The sequence below is a fragment of the Tachypleus tridentatus genome, chromosome 7 (assembly GCF_004210375.1).
Source record: "Tachypleus tridentatus isolate NWPU-2018 chromosome 7, ASM421037v1, whole genome shotgun sequence".
NCBI classification, from domain to species: Eukaryota; Metazoa; Arthropoda; class Merostomata; order Xiphosura; family Limulidae; genus Tachypleus; species Tachypleus tridentatus.
In genome coordinates, this window is record NC_134831.1 from 110643375 (window position 1) to 110666575 (window position 23201).

The following is a 23201-nucleotide window of genomic DNA, read 5'->3' on the forward strand; positions in this document are numbered from 1 at the left end:
CTAAGTACAAGTCTAAAGAGATTCCAGTGACACCTTTTGTAAAAAAAAGTACAGAAATACTATCAAAAGGGTATAACCCATGATAATTTATGACTAGTAAAAAATGAGACGAGAGGTGAGGTTAGGCAATCGGTAAGTTTTCAAGCAATTGCCTTTGGTAGACCTAAACATCAATGTTTACGTCACACCTAAATATTAAGGAGATGGTTAGGCCTAAAATGGTCAATTGCTTGAAACATTATTTATTAAATAGCATTCTGTTTCACGTTTAGGTTTGACGAAAGACGACTGTTTCTTCTCTGGCGATTTGTCGAACTTCATTCTACCTCTTATATAACTCAATTTGTAACTGACTCAGATTTTTTTTAGTACAAGATAAACTAGTGGATACCAACGCGTCCGTCAAGATATTAAAGTGCAAAAAAAATGTTAGTGGACAAGAAATTTCTCATTTTGTACAATAAAAAGAAAAGAAATCTTTAGCATATTTCTCATAATATAGAAAATTTCTCATTTTGTACAATAAAAAGAAAAGAAATCTTTAGCATATTTCTCATAACATAGAAATAATATATTACTAAATAAAATCTTCAGTTTGGAAGACAGCTCCATGAACTTTTATAATTTTTCTCTTTTTTTTAAATTCAAAAATAAGTTACAGAAAGGCCCAGCATGGCCAGGTAGTTAGGGTGCTTGACTCGTAATCTGAAGGTCGCGGGTTCGAATCCCCGTCGCACCAAACATGCTCGCCCTTTCATCCGTGGGGGCGTTATAATGTGACGGTCAATCCCACTATTCAGTGATGTCGAGAAACCCACTTATTGAGAAATTTATATGCAAAAACGACTCGTTTGGGTTGAGAAAATATTTTACATAGAAGAGCGAACAACGTCGTTTTGCATATAAACAATCCCACTATTCATTGGTAAAAGAGTAGCCCATGAGTTAGGGATAAATGGTAATGACTAGCTGCTTTCTCTCTAGTCTTACACTGCTGAATTAGGGACGGCTGGCGCAGATAGACCTTGAGTGGCTTTGAAATTCAAAAACAAACAAACACTGAGGCGTATAAAAGTAACATTTCGTATCTACCTCTGATTTTGAATCCAAAATGAACAGATTGTAAGTGAAACATGAAACACCGTTTTTATCGTTGTTCTTTTCACAACTTTGAGGCTTGTCAGTTTTGAATGCTTCGTTAGTTTTCGGCATTTAAATTGCAACTTTTAAAGTTTAGCAAATATATGACTTCAAAGAGAGTTTTTAGTCTCTCACCTCCTAGGCCAAATGGTACCTTCTGGTATTGAACATCATGGACAATGTACTATATGGACAAAAGATGGATCTGAAATGATAGTTTTAAATCACTACGATTTTGAATTTGAAATAAGCATATTAAGTAGAATGTGGAAAAACATGTTTAGTTAACGCAAATTTTATCACAAAAAATCATTTTATTAGTTTCCAATGTTTCGCAAGATTTCGGCATTTATACCTTATCTTAAAATGTTTAATTACTCAGTATTTATTTCAATATAAAGCGTTTCTCAGTTTTTTCATGTTCCCAAAATTTGTTACTAAGGCTATTGTTGCGGCTCATTCCTCTTTGTTTTGATATGCCATAAAATATAAAACTTTACGTTGTTTTCCAAAACTGTACTTTAAAATATACATGTTTCATTTTTTAAAAGCTATTCAATGTGTGTGTGTGTCTATATATAAATACACAACTGAATAACTCTTTAAAATTTGTAAATGGTCCCCTTTAACTTTTCAATGATGTCATTAGGAGCGTGAATTAAGTGGTTTTGAGAATGTTTGTAGCACATTGTATTAACGGCACCAAGCCTTTCCCAATTAGAGGTAAGATTTAATGTGTATTTAAGATATATTACACAAAACTATACAGCGGAAGTCATCCCAAGTGTTTTAAAGAATAAAGTACTGTAAATAGATTTTTTTACTGGCGTTGGTCCATTTCTCTTGTAGAGCTAGAGTGTTGTACTATAGCACAATGAAGTGAATGTGATGATGTAACTTGGATATAACGTAAGACGAGCACGTGCTTAAATTTAAAAATAACATGCGCATTCTTTTCGGTTTCAGTTTAAGAAACTTAAACAGAGATCCAGTTTAAGAGTAATCTGAATCATTAGTGATCACTGAATATTACTATTAACATATATATATTTAATATCTGGTTTATATCATAAATTTTGAAATAAGGAAACTATAGCTATCAGTTAGTGAGTCTCGATTGTCGAGCTGATTTTGTTATATCAAATACAACATTGTGATTAAATTGAGGCTTGTATAAAAGTTATATTAAGCTGAAGGACATGGAACTACAAATACAGAGAACTACCCGTGGATTTTCTCCACTTTGCACCAACAGTTAGTTTTTTTCGATATTGTTTATCAACTATGTGGGAGGTTTTTAACTTTTATCAGTTTAACCCGGTTTCATGAGTTGTATAAACATTAACTTTGGACAAATGAAATACGTGTTGAGTATTTTACGTAGTTTAAGAAGTTAGTAATTTACTAGTATACACTTTATAGATAGACTATCACACACCGACTTAGTAGAGCCTAAATGCATATTTATATTTTTACCATATTATATGTAGAAATAACTCCCTAATCTAATAAAATAAAAAACATTTTTTTGGGCATTTGTAAAAAAAGACTAGTTAATCTTAAGTTTCTTGTAATCCATAACATTAAAAGTACCTTTTATTATTTGTATGTAATTTTAAAAGATTTTTGATTATATTCTTATAAGTTTGTTCATGTTATAACTGATATTATCATGGAATAATTTATTTACCAAGTGAGCTTATTCAGTAATAGAATTTTAAAGATGCACATTAGAAGGATAATGCTCACTTGAAGCATTATGGGATATGTTTTGCAATGATTCCTTTGTTTCCTAATGGGTTTAAGTATTTAGGTTGGGAAAGTATCTGTTATATAAGAAATCATCAAGAGAATAGATGACTTCTTAATTAGTTAATTACTCCAGTAGGCTTCACCCTGGGTTTAAAACATGCTTGTAATAAAGTGACCAAAACCAAAAGTTATTTATAATCTCTTCCATGGTAGATTTCTGGGGAGTCAATTCTGTTCCTGAAAGTTTTGAACTGTGTAGGGTAGCACAGAAATGTAAAGATAAATTAAAGCAATAATACTATTACATTGGGTTTGTCTATGGGACAATCTTAGTAAGGATTGATGGCAACTCTACAAAGAATATATAACATAATACAAATTACTGAAACTTTAAACTGTTTTCTATATATATATGTCCAAAACCATTTTAGTTTAACAGCATGAATGTAAACTATGATTGCTTTATCAGTTCTTGTTTGGGGTATTTACATGCTGTGTTGTGAAATCATAATGACTAATTGTTAACACAAGTTACATGAACATATAAAACATTACCAGTCCTTGTTGTTATCATTAAACTTATGTTATCTCAGTGTCCACAACACTCAAGTATATTGGGGATATTCTGTCTATCAGAGAAGATTCTTAATATTAAAGTAGAGTTAAAGATTTCCAAGCTTTATCTCTTGTAGAAATATAGGGTGGTCTGTTTCTACTGTGAGAATAGTTTAGACTTTTCTTACATCCTATTAATGGGTCGAGGTTGGGAGATTTACATTGTATAAATTTAGGGTGGTTCATTTCTCCTTTAGGGATCTTGTCTGATCGATGAAATATCTCTAATATATTTGGGTGCTGTGGGGAGAGATGTTATCTGTTACAAGTTTTAATGATGACAACAAGAACTGGTAATGGAAAATTAATGTTTATTTTTTAATATTTTTGTATTATGTTTGGTTTATATTAATGCTGTTTTATAATGAAGATTAATAGTGCTTATTGGATAACTTTAGAACCATAACATGAAGATGTTTGAGTTATCGGTGGAATTGTGTTGGATAACTTTAGAACCATAACATGAAGATGTTTGAGTTATCGGTGGAATTGTGTTGGATAACTTTAGAACCATAACATACAAAGGTTTGAGTTATCCGTGGAATTGTGTTGGATAACTTTAGAATCATAACATGAAGATGTTTGAGTTATCCGTGGAATTGTGTTGGATAACTTTAGAACCATAACATGAAAAGGTATGAGTTATCCGTGGAATTGTGTTGGATAACTTTAGAATCATAACATGAAGATGTTTGAGTTATCCGTGGAATTGTGTTGGATAACTTTAGAATCATAACATGAAGATGTTTGAGTTATCGGTGGAATTGTGTTGGATAACTTTAGAACCATAACATACAAAGGTTTGAGTTATCCGTGGAATTGTGTTGGATAACTTTAGAATCATAACATGAAGATGTTTGAGTTATCCGTGGAATTGTGTTGAATAACTTTAGAACCACAACATGAAAAGGTTTGAGTTATCCGTGGAATTGTGTTGGATAACTTTAGAATCATAACATGAAGATATTTGAGTTATCGGTGGAATTGTGTTGGATAACTTTAGAACCATAACATGAAGATGTTTGAGTTATCCGTGGAATTGTGTTGGATAACTTTAGAACCATGACATAAAGATGTTTGAGTTATTCGTGGAATTGTATTGGATAACTTTAGAACCATGACATGAAGATGTTTGAATTATCCGTGGAATTGTATTGGATAACTTTAGAACCATAACATGAAGAGGTTTGAGTTATTCGTGGAATTGTATTGGTAGATGGGCAGCATTTTGACTGAATGAGTTTATGGAATGAAATGTTCTGTGAAATTTGAAAAGTCAGGTTTATTTAGGATTCCGTGTAATATTATTGGTTATATATATATATATATTTAGCAAATAACTCACCCTTTAATTCATATGTATATAGCATTCTTTGTGAAAGTGGAAAATTAGGATTTACAGCATTTGGCAACTAAACTTTTCATGGATATTATGACTAATACATATGCACACACACAGAGATTTTATCTGTTTTTCACTACAGAAAAACCCACCTGACCAAAGAGACAGAATATGGCAAATAAGAATCGATCTTCCATTGCTTTTAAGTGAGGTTTATTTTTATTTATTATCTTTGTTTGAAGAATGTTATGAACATTTACTGTAAACATAATCATACAAGTTATACAGTTCACGTGTGTTATGAGAAGTGTTGTGTTTCACAAAGTGAAGTGTCACTCTTGTGTTCAATTAATTGTGTTTCACAAAGCGAAGTATCACTCTCGTGTTCAATTAAATGTGTTTCACAAAGTGAAGTGTCACTCTCGTGTTCAGTTAAATGTGTTTCACAAAGTGAAGTGTCACTCTCGTGTTCAGTTAAATGTGTTTCACAAAGTGAAGTGTCACTCTTGTGTTCAGTTAAATGTGTTTCACAAAGTGAAGTGTCACTCTTGTGTTCAGTTAAATGTGTTTCACAAAGTGAAGTATCACTCTTGTGTTCAGTTAAATGTGTTTCACAAAGTGAAGTATCACTCTTGTGTTCAGTTAAATGTGTTTCACAAAGTGAAGTATCACTCTTGTGTTCAGTTAAATGTGTTTCACAAAGTGAAGTGTCACTCTTGTGTTCAGTTAAATGTTGTGTTTCACAAAGTGAAGTATCACTCTCGTGTTCCATTAAATGTTTCACAAAATGAAGTGTCACTCTTGTGTTCAGTTAAATGTGTTTCACAAAGTGAAGTATCACTCTTGTTTTAAGTTTCTGTTGAGTTTGAGTTTAGAACATCTGAAGTGCTCGAGGTTCCAGGTAACTAATCCCAGGCACTTGGCCTTTGGAGTTAGTTGTAACAAGTCAAAATATTTCAAGTGGAGTTAAACATTATAAACTGATTAGTTTTGTGTTTATGTCAGTATGTCCATTTGTTGAATGTTATAAGAAGGTACTAGAACTTTTTTGTCATCAATAGCTGCTTTGATCTGATGTTTTATATGATAATTTGTAAAATGATATACTTTACTGCATGAATTCTTCACTAATCTAGTACAGTATATGTTCTTTAATGCTGGGTAATACTAGTTTCACATCACTTAGCTAAGCGTATGCTGATCACGTAGCATGCATGTGGGTATGAACTGTTTTTTCATCTTAATTGTATTAGAATCTTGATTTCAGCTCTTTTGTAGTGAATACAGATTAACTTCATAAATGAATCTGTGGAGGAAACTATGCTCCAAAGTTTCATTTTGTGTCTAGTATGTTGTCACAACTTCTATTTTACAATGTCTAGTCATGGTTGAAAATGTTTTTCTCTCAGAGTATTATATTTTGGTTGCATTTATTAAATTATCATTTTTAATATCAGTCATTTCTTACCATTTGGAGTTATTGAGTTATTTTAGTTGTTAGAAACAGTAGAAAGTCTCATAAACTTCATCCTTCAGCATGGTGGGTAGGACAGGTATGTGATGGGTTTAAAAGTAGTTTTTGTTGTAGGTACCCTACAGTACACTTTAGTTTAACAGTAGTATTTGTTGTAGGTACCCTACAGTACACCTTAGTTTAACAGTAGTTTTTGTTGTAGGTACCCTACAGTACACTTTAGTTTAACAGTAGTATTTGTTGTAGGTACCCTACAGTACACCTTAGTTTAACAGTAGTTTTTGTTGTAGGTACCCTACAGTACACTTTAGTTTAACAGTAGTATTTGTTGTAGGTACCCTTAGTTTACAGGTACCCTACACACACTTTAGTTTAACAGTAGTTTTGTTGTAGGTACCCTACAGTACACTTTAGTTTAACAGTAGTATTTGTTGTAGGTACCCTACAGTACACTTTAGTTTAACAGTAGTTTTTGTTCTGTGTTACACCTTAATTTAACAGTAGTTTTTGTTCTGTGTTACACCTTAGTTCAACAGTAGTTTTTGTTCTGTGTTACACCTTAGTTCAACAGTAGTTTTGGTTCTGTGTTACACCTTAGTTTAACAGTAGTTTTTGTTCTGTGTTACATCTCAGTTTAACAGTAGTTTTTGTTCTATGTTAATCTCAGTTTAACAGTAGTTTTTGTTCTATGTTAATCTCAGTTTAACAGTAGTTTTTGTTTTGTGTTACATCTCAGTTTAACAGTAGTTTTTGTTTTGTGTTACATCTCAGTTCAACAATAGTTTTTGTTCTGTGTTATATCTCAGTTTAATTGGTTTTTGTTCTATATTGCATCTCAGTTTAACAGTTGTTTTTGTTCTGTGTTACATCTCAGGTTAACAGTAGTTTTTGTTCTGTGTTACATCTCAGTTTAACTAGTTTTTGTTTTGTGTTACATTTCAGTTCAACAATAGTTTTTGTTCTGTGTTACATCTCAGTTTAATTGGTTTTTATTCTATGTTACATCTCAGTTTAACAGTAGTTTTTGTTCTGTGTTACATCTCAGTTTAACAGTAGTTTTTGTTCTGTGTTACATCTCAGTTTAACAGTAGTTTTTGTTCTGTGTTACATCTCAGTTCAACAGTAGTTTTTGTTGTGTGTTACATCTCAGTTCAACAGTAGTTTTTGTTGTGTGTTACATCTCAGTTCAACAGTAGTTTTTGTTCTGTGTTACATCTTAGTTTAACAGTAGTTTTTGTTCTGTTACACCTTAGTTCAACAGTAGTTTTGGTTCTGTGTTACACCTTAGTTCAACAGTAGTTTTGGTTCTGTGTTACACCTTAGTTCAACAGTAGTTTTGGTTCTGTGTTACACCTTAATTTAACAGTAGTTTTTGTTCTGGGTTACACCTTAATTTAACAGTAGTTTTTGTTCTGTGTTACACCTTAATTTAACAGTAGTTTTTGTTCTGTGTTACACCTTAATTTAACAGTAGTTTTTGTTCTGTGTTACACCTTAGTTCAACAGTAGTTTTGGTTCTGTGTTACACCTTAGTTTAACAGTAGTTTTTGTTCTGTGTTACATCTCAGTTTAACAGTAGTTTTTGTTCTGTGCATCTCAGTTTAACAGTAGTTTTTGTTCTGTGTTACATCTCAGTTTAACAGTAGTTTTTGTTCTGTGTTACATCTCAGTTCAACAGTAGTTTTTGTTGTGTGTTACATCTCAGTTCAACAGTAGTTTTTGTTGTGTGTTACATCTCAGTTCAACAGTAGTTTTTGTTGTGTGTTACATCTCAGTTCAACAGTAGTTTTTGTTGTGTGTTACACCTTAATTTAACAGTAGTTTTTGTTCTGTGTTACACCTTAGTTCAACAGTAGTTTTTGTTCTGTGTTACACCTTAGTTCAACAGTAGTTTTGGTTCTGTGTTACACCTTAATTTAACAGTAGTTTTTGTTCTGGGTTACACCTTAATTTAACAGTAGTTTTTGTTCTGTGTTACACCTTAGTTCAACAGTAGTTTTGGTTCTGTGTTACACCTTAGTTTAACAGTAGTTTTTGTTCTGGGTTACACCTTAATTTAACAGTAGTTTTTGTTCTGTGTTACACCTTAATTTAACAGTAGTTTTTGTTCTGTGTTACACCTTAGTTCAACAGTAGTTTTGGTTCTGTGTTACACCTTAGTTCAACAGTAGTTTTGGTTCTGTGTTACACCTTAGTTTAACAGTAGTTTTTGTTCTGTGTTAATCTCAGTTTAACAGTAGTTTTTGTTCTATGTTAATCTCAGTTTAACAGTAGTTTTTGTTCTATGTTAATCTCAGTTTAACAGTAGTTTTTGTTTTGTGTTACATCTCAGTTTAACAGTAGTTTTTGTTTTGTGTTACATCTCAGTTCAACAATAGTTTTTGTTCTGTGTTATATCTCAGTTTAATTGGTTTTTGTTCTATATTGCATCTCAGTTTAACAGTTGTTTTTGTTCTGTGTTACATCTCATTTTAACAGTAGTTTTTGTTCTGTGTTACATCTCAGGTTAACAGTAGTTTTTGTTCTGTGTTACATCTCAGTTTAACTAGTTTTTGTTTTGTGTTACATTTCAGTTCAACAATAGTTTTTGTTCTGTGTTACATCTCAGTTTAATTGGTTTTTATTCTATGTTACATCTCAGTTTAACAGTAGTTTTTGTTCTGTGTTACATCTCAGTTTAACAGTAGTTTTTGTTCTGTGTTACATCTCAGTTTAACAGTAGTTTTTGTTGTGTGTTACATCTCAGTTCAACAGTAGTTTTTGTTGTGTGTTACATCTCAGTTCAACAGTAGTTTTTGTTGTGTGTTACATCTCAGTTCAACAGTAGTTTTTGTTCTGTTACATCTTAATTTAACAGTAGTTTTTGTTCTGTGTTACATCTTAGTTTAACAGTGTCAGTGTGTTTAGTTAATACTAAATTTATTTTAATCTCAGTGAGTTTTTGGTTCCTGAACTAAAGGCTGTAATTCAAGTCAAATTTTTATCACATTTGTTAGAAGGTTTCAAAATGGAGTTGAAATTAGTGTTCTGATAGAGATAGACAATAAACAGAATAAAAATAGGTAAGCACACAATACAGTGTATAGTGAGGTTTGAATTTACATTTATGAAGTTAAAATGGGAACTAGTTTCAAATTTTCACGTCCTCTTCAGTCTGACATTAGACTGAAGAGGGCATGAAATGCCAAAACTAATTTCCATCTAAATTTGGTATTGTTTCAGTTAGTATGAATTTAAACTTAATAAGTTCAGTGTTTTATCATTGGTTTTGTATGTGTGACTGGAAATTTGTGGCTAATGTATGTATATAATGAACAATATGAAATAAAAATTAATTTTTTTTAAAAAGGCCATCACTATGATAAGATATTTTGATTCACAAGAATTCAGAGTAGCTTAGTATCTGGTCAGATTCTGAAAGTGTTTATAATATACTGAAATTGTAACCAAACATGTTATGCACACGTGTGTAGATACGTCCTACAAAAGTCAGGATGAAAAGTGCTTTTCCTGAATCAGGAGCATAAGGGCTAGACTTTCAGTGTGGTATATAACAGTGAGACTGATTTGTTGTGCCACTTTATTTAAGTGGTGACAAATATCACACTTGAAACATTTAATTAAAATACAATTTAAGTGCAAAAGAAAATAAAGAAATTCAGTTCAACTAACATGACAGAATACTTTTTAACCAAAGCTGATATTATAGAAAATGACAAGTAAGGAGAGTAATGGTTCATACTGAGTTCTTGAATACAACTAGTTTCATGTGTGATCTTTAGATGTGCATATCTGTAGAATTCTACCTGAAACCCTTGACAAGGGGTCATCAAATACACAGTACTGTTTAAAGTATTGGTAAAGAATATCTTGTGATTCAGTCTGTTGTATAAGAGTTAAACCTTCCACACCATAACAAAATGTTAACACTATGATAATTCTTTACTGGTTTTTGTTGATAACTGAATAAGCCAGAGTGAGAACACTTATTGTTTAGAATTACTATATACTTGTACCTAGGGTGTGTTGTAAGGATTCTGTTTGAATGAATTTAGGGTTTGAAATAACTGTCATGGTACACCATGCAGTGTTTTAACTGTATAGAAAGAAGCTAACATATGGTAGTGACATACGAAATAACTTTAATAGTACTCCATAATTAAACCTTGATAAAAACCGTGTTTAACATTATATATTAAGTTTTGTTTTCATGTCATGGTCCAAAATGTGTAGAGAATTGCTAATAGAGCAGAGTTCACATAACAACTTTTCATGATGCTTTTGTATTCAAATTAGGATCCATTGATTTTAGCCCTGTAAAGGTACATCTTAACTTTACATTTAATGTGCTTAATATATACCTAAAAACTATAGTTGTCAAAACTCAAACTCTAAGTCTTTCTAATAGATCAAGATAGCTTTAATTTGAAACAGGTGTGGGCATGTTTGGTCTCCCTGCTTCCCACTATAACATTCCATTTTTCACTAGCAGCCAAATAACCATCCACTGGACATCTTTTGATTCCTCACAGCTTTTCCCAACATCCCATAATGATCTTAACCAAAATAATACCACCATTCAGTCATGGCAAAAATTAAAACTCAAAGTCTAGTGCCTTTTAATGTTTAATTACACAGTGGGGTGAAGAGGACCAGACGTTTCTGTCTGCCTTAGTAAAATTTCATTCACCTTTGAGGTATGAAATAAACTTTAAACCTAAATACCTGCTACATTATGTTGTTATTTTGGTTGAAATGTTCCCCAAACTGTCAAGTACAACCCAGATCGTGAGAATGTGACAGGTAAATCTGAAAATAATAAAGGAAGAGGTAGAACACCTAAACTCAGTTATATTGATGTTAAATATCTATGTTTATACAGCCTTCAGGACAGAAGAAATACTGTCACTGATCTGAAGCATGAGATAAACTAGCATCTACCAAATGACAGAAAAGTGTCCAATATTAAGAAGACTCAACAAGAACGGAATATTTCATGTGTAATAGTTAAAAAAAACCTTTACTTCAGTCTACAAATATTGTCAAAAGACAAATTTAGTAAAAAGTACAAAACTGGACTGTTGGTGAGTCCAAGTTTGAAATGTTTGGTTTAAAGGGTAGGTTGTAGATTCTACAAAAGAAAGGTGAAAGATACTTACCTCAGTGCATAGCACCTACCATGAATCATGGGGGAGACAGTGTGATGGTTTGGGGATGTTTTTATTCTGAGGCAACAGGAGATATTTGCAAAATAGATGGAATAATGAACCAGCTCAACTACCATCAGATGCTGGTATGTCATGGCATACCAATGGTATGTATATTACTGATAAAGGATTGTACTGTCAAAAAGATAATAACCCCAAATATTCATCCAACCTATGTAGCAATTACGTAGCTAAGAAAGAGGCTGCTGGAGTCATTCAAATGGTGCAATGATCCGATAAAGTCCTGATCTTAACCAAATTGAGCAGGTCTGAGATTTGATAGATCAAAACTTGAGGAATCAAAAGGGGGACACAAAAAATTTTAACTGTTTAGTGAACTCAAACACTTCCACTGAGTTTCTGTTGTACTAAATATGAATATTTATAAAATTTTGATATTTCACCTCTGATTTACCTTTCATTGTTCTTTGAAAGTAGCCTGGAATCTAATTTTTGACTTTGTTCTAACAGTTTTTCACAGAGCTGTATTTCAGTGAGAGATTTTAAAGTGTTGCAAAATATGATTATTCAACAAAGATTTCAACAGTTACACTTGTTTTTGGTGTAGAGAACCAACAGCTGGTTTGATTTGGTTCTTGCAGGGCTGATAAGGTGTTGAACGTGTAGGATAGATCTGCAGATAACAGGATATTCAATAAGATATTTATTACAAAGTAATTTTAAATTCTGTGACTGAGTTTGATCGATAAAACAATGGTCACAGTGTAAAACACACAGTAAAAGCAATGTTCGTGCAGATAGCCCTCGAGTAGCTTTGTGCAAAATTCAAAAAACAAACAAAAGCAGTGTTCAAAACCATCCAAAATAACGTGTGTTAACAGACAACATTGCCTGTAATTTATTATTACCTGAATTCTTTTAAGAGCTTCTGAAGATGTTTAAAAAGAGCTGATATTACTTGAGAATGATGTTACTACTTAGAAAGGACTTGACTTACTAAACTGTCGGCTTGAGCCAGAGGTCAAGAGACTGTATTATATATCAAATTTTATACATAATTCTGTTGCTCAATTTTATTAAAACATAAGAGAGGTCACAGTGTCAAGGTGTTAACTGAACTGTCATTACAGGACACTGTTATCAACATTCTTGTGAACTGTCGTTACAGGACACTGTTATCAACATTCTTGTGAACCGTTGTTACAGGACACTGTTATCGACATTCTTGTGAACCGTTGTTACAGGACACTGTTATCAACATTCTTGTGAACTGTCATTACAGGACACTGTTATCAACATTCTTGTGAACTGTCGTTACAGGACACTGTTATCAACATTCTTGTGAACTGTCGTTACAGGACACTGTTATCAACATTCTTGTGAACCGTTGTTACAGGACACTGTTATCGACATTCTTGTGAACCGTTGTTACAGGACACTGTTATCGACATTCTTGTGAACCGTTGTTACAGGACACTGTTATCAACATTCTTGTGAACCGTTGTTACAGGACACTGTTATCAACATTCTTGTGAACTGTTGTTACAGGACACTGTTATCAACATTCTTGTGAACTGTTGTTACAGGACACTGTTATCAACATTCTTGTGAACTGTTCTTACAGGACACTGTTATCAACATTCTTGTGAACTGTTCTTACAGGACACTTATCAACATTCTTGTGAACTGTTGTTACAGGACACTGTTATCAACATTCTTGTGAACTGTTCTTACAGGACACTGTTATCAACATTCTTGTGAACTGTTCTTACAGGACACTGTTATCAACATTCTTGTGAACTGTTCTTACAGGACACTGTTATCAACATTCTTGTGAACCGTCGTTACAGGACACTGTTATCAACATTTTTGTGAACAGCCGTTACAGGACACTGTTATCAACATTCTTGTGAACCGTTGTTACAGGACACTGTTAGCAACATTCTTATGAACCGTTGTTACAGGACACTGTTATCAACATTCTTGTGAACTGTTGTTACAGGACACTGTTATCAACATTCTTGTGAACTGTTCTTACAGGACACTGTTATCAACATTCTTGTGAACTGTTCTTACAGGACACTTATCAACATTCTTGTGAACTGTTCTTACAGGACACTTATCAACATTCTTGTGAACTGTTGTTACAGGACACTGTTATCAACATTCTTGTGAACTGTTCTCACAGGACACTGTTATCAACATTCTTGTGAACTGTTCTCACAGGACACTGTTATCAACATTCTTGTGAACTGTTGTTACAGGACACTGTTATCAACATTCTTGCGAACTGTTGTTACAGGACACTGTTATCAACATTCTTGTGAACTGTTGTTACAGGACACTGTTATCAACATTCTTGCGAACTGTTGTTACAGGACACTGTTATCAACATTCTTGCGAACTGTTGTTACAGGACACTGTTATCAACATTCTTGTGAACTGTTGTTACAGGACACTGTTATCAACATTCTTGTGAACTGTCGTTACAGGATGCTGTTATCAACATTCTTGTGAACTGTTCTTACAGGACACTGTTATCAACATTCTTGTGAACTGTTCTTACAGGACACTGTTATCAACATTCTTGTGAACTGTTCTTACAGGACACTGTTATCAACATTCTTGTGAACTGTTCTTACAGGACACTGTTATCAACATTCTTGTGAACTGTTCTTACAGGACACTGTTATCAACATTTTTGTGAACAGCCGTTACAGGACACTGTTATCAACATTCTTGTGAACTGTTGTTACAGGTCACTGTTATCAACATTCTTGTGAACTGTTGTTACAGGACACTGTTATCAACATTCTTGTGAACTGTCGTTACAGGACACTGTTATCAACATTCTTGTGAACTGTTGTTACAGGACACTGTTATCAACAGCCGTATCATGTATGAGTAGAACAGGTGTTTCTTACACTACATTAACTATTGAGTTAGTGTTTGATGCTGTATATTAATTATTTAATTAGGGTTTGTTACAGTATATTGATTATTTAAATAGAGTTTGTTGTAGTGTATTGATTATTGAGTTAGAGTTTTGTACAGTGTATTGATTATTTAGAGTGTGTTATAGTGTATTGATTATTTAATTAGAGTTTGTTATAGTGTATTGATTATTGAGTAGTTTGTTATAGTGTATTGATTATTTAATTAGAGTTTGTTATAGTGTATTAATTATTTAATTAGAGTTTGTTACAGTGTATTAATTATTTAATTAGAGTTTGTTATAGTGTATTGATTATTTAATTAGAATTTGTTATAGTGTATTGATTATTTAATTAGAATTTGTTATAGTGTATTGATTATTTAATTAGAATTTGTTATAGTGTATTAATTATTTAATTAGAGTTTGTTACAGTGTATTAATTATTTAAGTTTAACAAGTTAAATAGTTGTGTTTATTTTAAGGTGTTCATATTTGTAAACCAAATCCGGGACTATGTTTAACAAACTTTTACTTGTGTCAAAGTTGCTAGTTTTGTCTGTTTTTAGCAGTGACTTACAGTGACCTTATTTACCGAGATTATTAAAAGTTTTTTAAAGGTCGTGGTGAAGTGTGATTTTTTTTATGACTGAACGTTTACGGATGGTTGGCAACACTGACTCATCATAATTCCAGATATAAGCAACATGTACGCTTGTTTGACATTGACTCTACTTTCTTCTCTTATTTACTGGGAAAAACATGCAAAGAAAAACCGTCGTAACATTGAATTCACTTTCAAGTAAAAAAAAGGTACAGGAAAATGTTCGCTGCACTGCAGTGATAAAAATATTTTGTGCTGTGACGTCAAGTCATTATCAATACCGGTTTCCGGTCCTTGAATTACATATTCGTATATAGGCTTAATCTTATGTAATTAATTTGTTTATAACATATTTAACTTTATATAAACCAATTAGCATATCTGTCATAAAGGTACAACTGATAAATTACCGAGTTGACGTCGTCTCTTCACATAAAGAAATGTATATTTTTACGTCATTCAAATATAAATTTATTATTTATGCAGTTTAAGTTTATTTTATAAATACGTTTACTTATTTTAGTTATTGAAAAAGTATAACTGGTCCGCCCCACTTCCATTACCGGCTTGTTCGATTAACTCTAGAAATTTAGTGCCCTCTGTTGCATTACAGTTGATGTACGAAGTGTAGCAATCGGAGGTAAGCAAAATATAACTGAATTATTCTGGTTATGATCCGTGATGACGAGAAAACCCACTTGTAGAGAAAAATATGTATGTAAAAACGGCTGGTATGGATAGAGAAAGCACTATGTAGTGAAGTGAACAACGTTTCGATCTTCTTCGGTCATCGTCAGGTTTACAAAGAAAGAGGTAACTGATCACATGTTTAAAGGCGGTTGTGTAATTGAGTGGAAAGCATATAAATGCAACATAACCATAGAAAACACCCAAATACTAAATGAATAAATAAACGCAAAATTAAAGAAGCCTTACTTGTACAACAACTCAAGCCATCAAGAAACCAATACAAAGGAACACTTTTATACCTATATTAATTCCTACATTCAATTACACAACCGCCTTCAAACTTGTGGTCAGATATCGGTTAGTTACCTCTTTCATTCTTTGTGAACCTGACGATGACCAAAGAAGATCGAAACGTTGTTCGCTCCACTACATAGAGTTTTCTCTATCCATACCAGCCGTTTTTACATGTATATTATTCCGAAATGGTTTTGTGGTATTTTCGAGGTTATAGCTATGGCAACTTCATAAGTGTTGTGACTATGCTATACCTTAAGCACACACAAATTTCTAACTTCATAAGTGTTGTGACTATGCTATACCTTAAGCACACACAAATTTCTATAAAAACTGGTTGAATACTCAGTTGTACCTATGCTGCAGACTTCATAATATGGGAAATGAAATGTGATTTTATTTGTGGATATTTTTCTTTTTGAACAAGTGACACCCGAAACTACTATTGTTATTTTATTCCGTGAACAACACTGAACTTAGGCTTATCAGCGTGCGATTATAAAGACAACTTGTATAATTTGAAAATGAATAAACAAAATATAAAAACCATTACACTAGTTTACTGTTAACATTTTTGCTTATTTGAGAAAATTAAAAGTGCGTCGTATGAATTACAAAATTAAAAAGCTCGTTTTTTAATGTGCATCAATCTACTTAAGTAATATACATTTTAATATTAAATTGTTTTGTGGAGTTGAGATGTAAGTTTAGTGGTTTGTTTGTCATTAAAAAAGGTTTTGGTATGTCTATGTAAAATATGTTTTGTGACTCAGATCTTTAGTTCATGGAAAGATAAACGTAGATCTAACAATCACCAACTTCGTTTTTAAACTGATAATATAGCATGATATTCAATCATTGTGTAACGTGAATTTCAACGTCTCTAGGTAAGTTTTAACATGCCCGACAGATGGTGCTTTTGTAAGCGATATCATGATACTAACGTACGTCATCGCAAGCTGTAATAGACATAAGATTAGATGTAGTTTTATTTATAGATGCAATTTGTTGAATGGTAGCGTTTTTGTTTCGACTTTTTCTTCTACATTATACACTGATAATTCAAATACATTGTCGGAAGTGAATTCTTGTTACAATAACAGGCGTAGACTAGTTTAGCTCAAAAAACCTGTACCCTAGAAATAAAATTGAATATTATTTTTACTGGAACGAAATTATATATAACTGGTATTTAGTAATGAAGAACTGATATGTGTAAAAACTAAACACTTATGTGACTGGTATTTAGTAATGAAGAACTGATATGTGTAAAAACTAAATAACACTTATGCAACTGGTATTTAGTAATGAAGAACTGATATGTGTAAAAACTAAATAACACTTATGTGACTGGTATTTAGTAATGAAGAACTGATATGTGTAAAAATAAATAACACTTATGCAACTGGTATTTAGTAATGAAGAACTGATATGTGTAAAAACTAAATAACACATGTGACTGGTATTTAGTAATGAAGAACTGATATGTGTAAAAACTAAATAACACTTATGTGACTGGTATTTAGTAATGAAGAACTGATATGTGTAAAAACTAAATAACACTTATGTGACTGGTATTTAGTAATGAAGAACTGATATGTGTAAAAACTAAATAACACTTATGTGACTGGTATTTAGTAATGAAGAACTGATATGTGTAAAAACTAAATAACACTTATGTGACTGGTATTTAGTAATGAAGAACTGATATGTGTAAAAAACTAAATAACACTTATGTGACTGGTATTTAGTAATGAAGAACTGATATGTGTAAAAAACTAAATAACACTTATGTGACTGGTATTTAGTAATGAAGAACTGATATGTGTAAAAACTAAATAACACTTATGTGACTGGTATTTAGTAATGAAGAACTGACATGTGTAAAAACTAAATAACACTTATGTGACTGGTATTTAGTAATGAAGAACTGACGTGTAAAAAACTAAATAACACTTATGTGACTGGTATTTAGTAATGAAGAACTGATATGTGTAAAAACTAAATAACACTTATGTGACTGGTATTTAGTAATGAAGAACTGATATGTGTAAAAACTAAATAACACTTATGTGACTGGTATTTAGTAATGAAGAACTGATATGTGTAAAAACTAAATAACACTTATGTGACTGGTATTTAGTAATGAAGAACTGATATGTGTAAAAACTAAATAACACTTATGTGACTGGTATTTAGTAATGAAGAACTGATATGTGTAAAAACTAAATAACACTTATGCAACTGGTATTTAGTAATGAAGAACTGATATGTGTAAAAACTAAATAACACTTATGTGACTGGTATTTAGTAATGAAGAACTGATATGTGTAAAAACTAAATAACACTTATGTGACTGGTATTTAGTAATGAAGAACTGATATGTGTAAAAACTAAATAACACTTATATAACTGGTATTTAGTAATGAAGAACTGATATGTGTAAAAACTAAATAACACTTATGTGACTGGTATTTAGTAATGAAGAACTGATATGTGTAAAAACTAAATAACACTAATGCAACTGGTATTTAGTAATGAAGAACTGATATGTGTAAAAACTAAATAACACTTATGACAGTATTGTTACAAATCTGTAGATGATATAAATTATATTCTCCTGTAATTTCTTTCTTATTGATAATTACAATAACGTAAAATTAGGTATTATGTGATGGGTTGTTTAGGCACACTGGAATTAACGGGACCTGTCTGTTGTGGAAGAGAACGGCGTTTCTCATGCCTTCCGAAGGCGTATTTTGTTAGAATATCCTTCACGTGTCTCGGTTTTAAAGAATCTAATGTAAATTTTATGGTTAATCCACACCATATACAAAACCAGCTGTATATGTAGGTGTGACTATGTGGAACGAATATGAAATATTGAAGTATGAGTCAGCACAGAATTTTTGGCTTATATAATGATCTACGAGGGTTGTATTTTCACTTGAGTGTCGGAATTTTTTTGAGGCGGTTCTAGTACCGGCACGTATTTGAGGTGCTTTATGGTTTTTTATGTTCATACGGATATTTTAGTACCTCTAAATGTTTGAGAATTTCACTTTTGATTCTAACCGGTATACACACACACACACACATATTGTCTGAGAATTGGAACTCTCATCTCTCGGGGGAAGGGGTCGTTAGATTTCATATTCCCAAACCTTTTATCACCCCATTGTGATACATACTTTTTATGTGTTCGAGACATTCAGTGTATTTAACTTACGTCTGTTTCTAAGCTGTATGGTATTGATTATCTAACGTGTATTTAACTTTCGTCTGTTTCTAAGCTGTATGGTATTAGTGTTCTAACGTAAAATAAGCAGGTTCAAATGATACAATGATAATGTTTGACAGATCTTAGAATGAAACGGACATGTCATTCGTTTTTAAAACTTGTAAGAACACTTTACGGTTATTTAGTATCAGTTTATAGTAGGGGTTCCATCTGGATGAAGTGTAATTTTTATATTTCATTTTGTTTAGTTTTAAATCCTTAAGCGTCGTGTACAAACATATTTCTGTTTTTTGTAACATTACGATTGAACAGTTAGCAACGTGGCAGCTGATTAAATATTAGGCTTTCTTGGAACGTTTGAACAAAACATCAGTATTTAAAGAGATTAGTCAACGTCTGTCAACAAACCGCACTAGTTATTGTCACGTGACAGGATACGTATTGTTATAATTTTTCCGCAAAGCGACATTGTTCACGAATTAAAACGGATTTAAGTGAAGTAGTAATAGTATTGTCTTAACTTGAAACGGATAGTTAGAAATACAATTAAAATAGCCATTAAATGTTGTTTTCCGGTACGCTTTGTTTACTACAAATAAAGACTCTTTATGTCGAACTACTTGAAAATAAGTGTTGTTATTATTTTGGTACGTTCTTTGATATTACATATTATATATATATATATATTGAACTTGGTTGAATTTTATTGAAAAATAAAAAAATGGTGACGTAATTGGTCCTCGTTCGGTAGAAACGGCTTGAGCTGAAAATCAGGTAGCATATATAACGAAGCCTTTCAGTTAAGAATAATACACCCAATAATTTTGAATAAAGAAAAATTTCAAAGTTTTATGAAAATATAGTAATTTTACAAAAATGATTTTTTAAACTTTTGTCTGTGACGTCCGATGTTAAGACATTTAACGACCAAATCCGTTATTGTTATGTGTACTTAAAACGTGCTTAGAACTTGGACAGTGTCAAGTGATAGGACGAAAAATTGTTTTATTTTAGTTGTGGTAACAGTAAAGTTGGCACACCTTAAGCCTTTCAAAGAAATCTACTAATTGTGTTATACCATTTTTATCTGAGTAAGCTAGGTACATTTACCTGTAACTTTTATAATTTATACTTTGACAAATATTAAACTGTATGCTTTGAATCACGGCTTTCCGTTGATATATTAACATTTTGTATGGTTTTACGTATAACTATTATCTTAAGTATTGTTCGTTTTATATTAAAAGTAATGTTTTGATTGGAAATTAAAATTCAAATGTTTTATAATTCTCGCTGTTTTTTAAATTAGTTCCGTATAGTATTCTTATTGTGTCGTCTGTGTTTTTACACATCTTGTTTTCAATTTGCCGATGGTAGAATAATTAGTTTGAAACGTCAGAGCATAGTTAAGTGTTGTCAGCCGTTTCTCATATCAATAGTTTTCTTGTGATATAAAACATTACGTGTATTATATTGGTACCTTCTAGGTTTAGAGCCTTTACAATGCTAAATTAGACGGGTTTTTGTGATAGCTGATGGGGATATTTACTTACACAACTTTTAATCAGCTAAGTGAACTGATATATCTAATAATTTGGCTTACTAGTTGATTAAGAAACTGTTCACTTCGTGGCGCTAGTGACTATTGTAAAATAGTTTATTTTAACAAAATAAAGTTTTTCTTTAGGAATTTACTTGCATTTTTTTTCATATTTTGTGCGAGTAACATGAAGTTTCATACAATTGATGTTACTACAAATAATTGAAAGAATATACACATAACTTTGTATACATTTGTACTGTGACCCAGCTTAGAAGTGATTAGGTTTCGGAGGGCTTAGGTCACGAAAATAAAACCAACTATCTGTTTTTAACTTGAAGACTGATTTCTCACACTATTTTTGGTTTATAACGAAGTCAAGAATGATTTTGATGAGACATGGTGGACATCTTGATAATTATGGACACGGTTTCGTTTGCAGAGCCGAGTATGATCAACCTTGCGTGGCGGAGGTGTACGATGTAAAAATTGAACTAGAGGAACACACAGTAATCCTCCGCCACGCAAGGTTGATCATACTCGGCTCTGAAAACGAAATTGTGTCAGTTATCCCTCATATTAAAATGCTGTTTACGCTCCAGTGTGTACTACTAAAATTAAATAAAACTAAAATAATACAACATCGAAACTTATGGCCCACATTTATTTGTTCCATTCAACCTTACACTTTTGTTGCTCTAACTTAGCTTGAATGACTTAAAACGGTTTACTTTTATTACTAGGTTAAGCTGTTGTAAAAATGTTAGACTAACGGCTCACGCGACTTTTTGCGTGGGCGTGCGCGAAAATTTTCGTCAAAATTGAGCGGTTTTTGTTGAATAACTTCGCACTTGTGGCAATAATTTAGGTCAAATTTGACGTCCAATTGTAGTTTCTAAATATCTATCGGTGTACCAGAGTTGAAAGAAATACGTAAAAGTTAAGTATGTTTTTCTGTCAAATAACAATTCCGTATCTTTTTATATTTCAAATATTTCTTGATGGAATTTACCACAGTGCGAGATACAGAGGGTGGTTAGTCACGCCTGTATAACACAACCACTGAAAATATGTCACAGTCTGAATTACCACAGTGCGAGATACAGAGGGTGGTTAGTCACGCCTGTATAACACAACCACTGAAAATATGTCACAGTCTGAATTACCACAGTGCGAGATACAGAGGGTGGTTAGTCACGCCTGTATAACACAACCACTGAAAATATGTCACAGTCTGAATTACCACAGTGCGAGATACAGAGGGTGGTTAGTCACGCCTGTATAACACAATTACTGAAAATATGTCACAGTCTGAATTACCACAGTGCGAGATACAGAGGGTGGTTAGTCACGCCTGTATAACACAATTACTGAAAATATGTCACAGTCTGAATTACCACAGTGCGAGATACAGAGGGTGGTTAGTCACGCCTGTATAACACAACCACTGAAAATATGTCACAGTCTGAATTACCACAGTGCGAGATACAGAGGGTGGTTAGTCACGCCTGTATAACACAACCACTGAAAATATGTCACAGTCTGAATTACCACAGTGCGAGATACAGAGGGTGGTTAGTCACGCCTGTTAATACCCTGCAGGTTGTTTTGGCTGCACGACACACTACCACATGTCTTTATGTATGTGTGTGTGTGTGTAATTTCAAAGATATATTTCACTTTGTCACTAAGGGACAGGAACTGGGTGACTGATCTCGTAACACTGTGACCCACTCTGTTAACTAGGCTAAGTTTGTTTGGGTGCTTTAAGGGTTATAACACAATTATAATTGTTTTTTGTTTTGAAAGGATGGTGCTGTTTATTATTTTTAAGTGTGTAGAGTGTATTAAATTCTCTGCCTAATTTTTTTTCCGGTTTACTTTATGTACAATCAGAGTTTCTGTCATTTTGCATTTCCAAATTTTTCACCAGACCTGCCTTTTTCTTGTTTTTAACGCATACTTCGTAGCTTTCTGGGTGACTTTCCTATTTACCGTCACCTAACGGCAGGGTTATTGTTTTCATTGCTGTGTATGATTAGTGTAAACTAAATAAGTTTCATTCAATTTTGATCAACATAAAAACAAATAGAGTGTTCCTCAACGACCAATTAATTAACTATTAGTCAATGTACCTTTAAGGTAAAACATTCGTTATATTAAGACACTTGTTTTTTGTCAGTCGAATTAAAGATGGCTGATTCAAAGCAGGAAAACTTAGAGGTGAAAGGACATGCAGATACATAACTATTGATGAGGCCAAGCAAACAAATTTAATAGTTTCTTGCTCAAGTTTTAAAAATAATCATATAGGTGGACAGTTATTATGGATTATTCATTGCCAACTCTTTAGCGCAAATTTATGAAATGGTACGAAATTCTCCTAATTAAAGAGCGTTTCGCATCATG

The 23201-nt window shown here is 32.4% G+C and overlaps 1 protein-coding gene across 2 annotated transcripts in view; it reads left to right on the forward strand.

Annotated features, from left to right (window-relative positions):
• The first annotated feature begins 1765 nt into the window (after nucleotides 1-1765).
• Nucleotides 1766-23201, forward strand: part of Pfrx (6-phosphofructo-2-kinase/fructose-2,6-biphosphatase) — a 99814-nt gene continuing 78378 nt past the window's right edge. Inside the window, exon 1 of one of the 2 annotated variants that reach the window (XM_076513590.1) lies at nucleotides 1766-1863. In XM_076513590.1, coding sequence (XP_076369705.1) covers nucleotides 1815-1863 — 49 coding nt within the window. In that variant the 5' untranslated portion in view covers nucleotides 1766-1814. Of the gene's footprint in view, nucleotides 1864-2098; nucleotides 2395-23201 lie in introns of those variants that run through there. The other variant, XM_076513589.1, reaches the window with a different exon arrangement.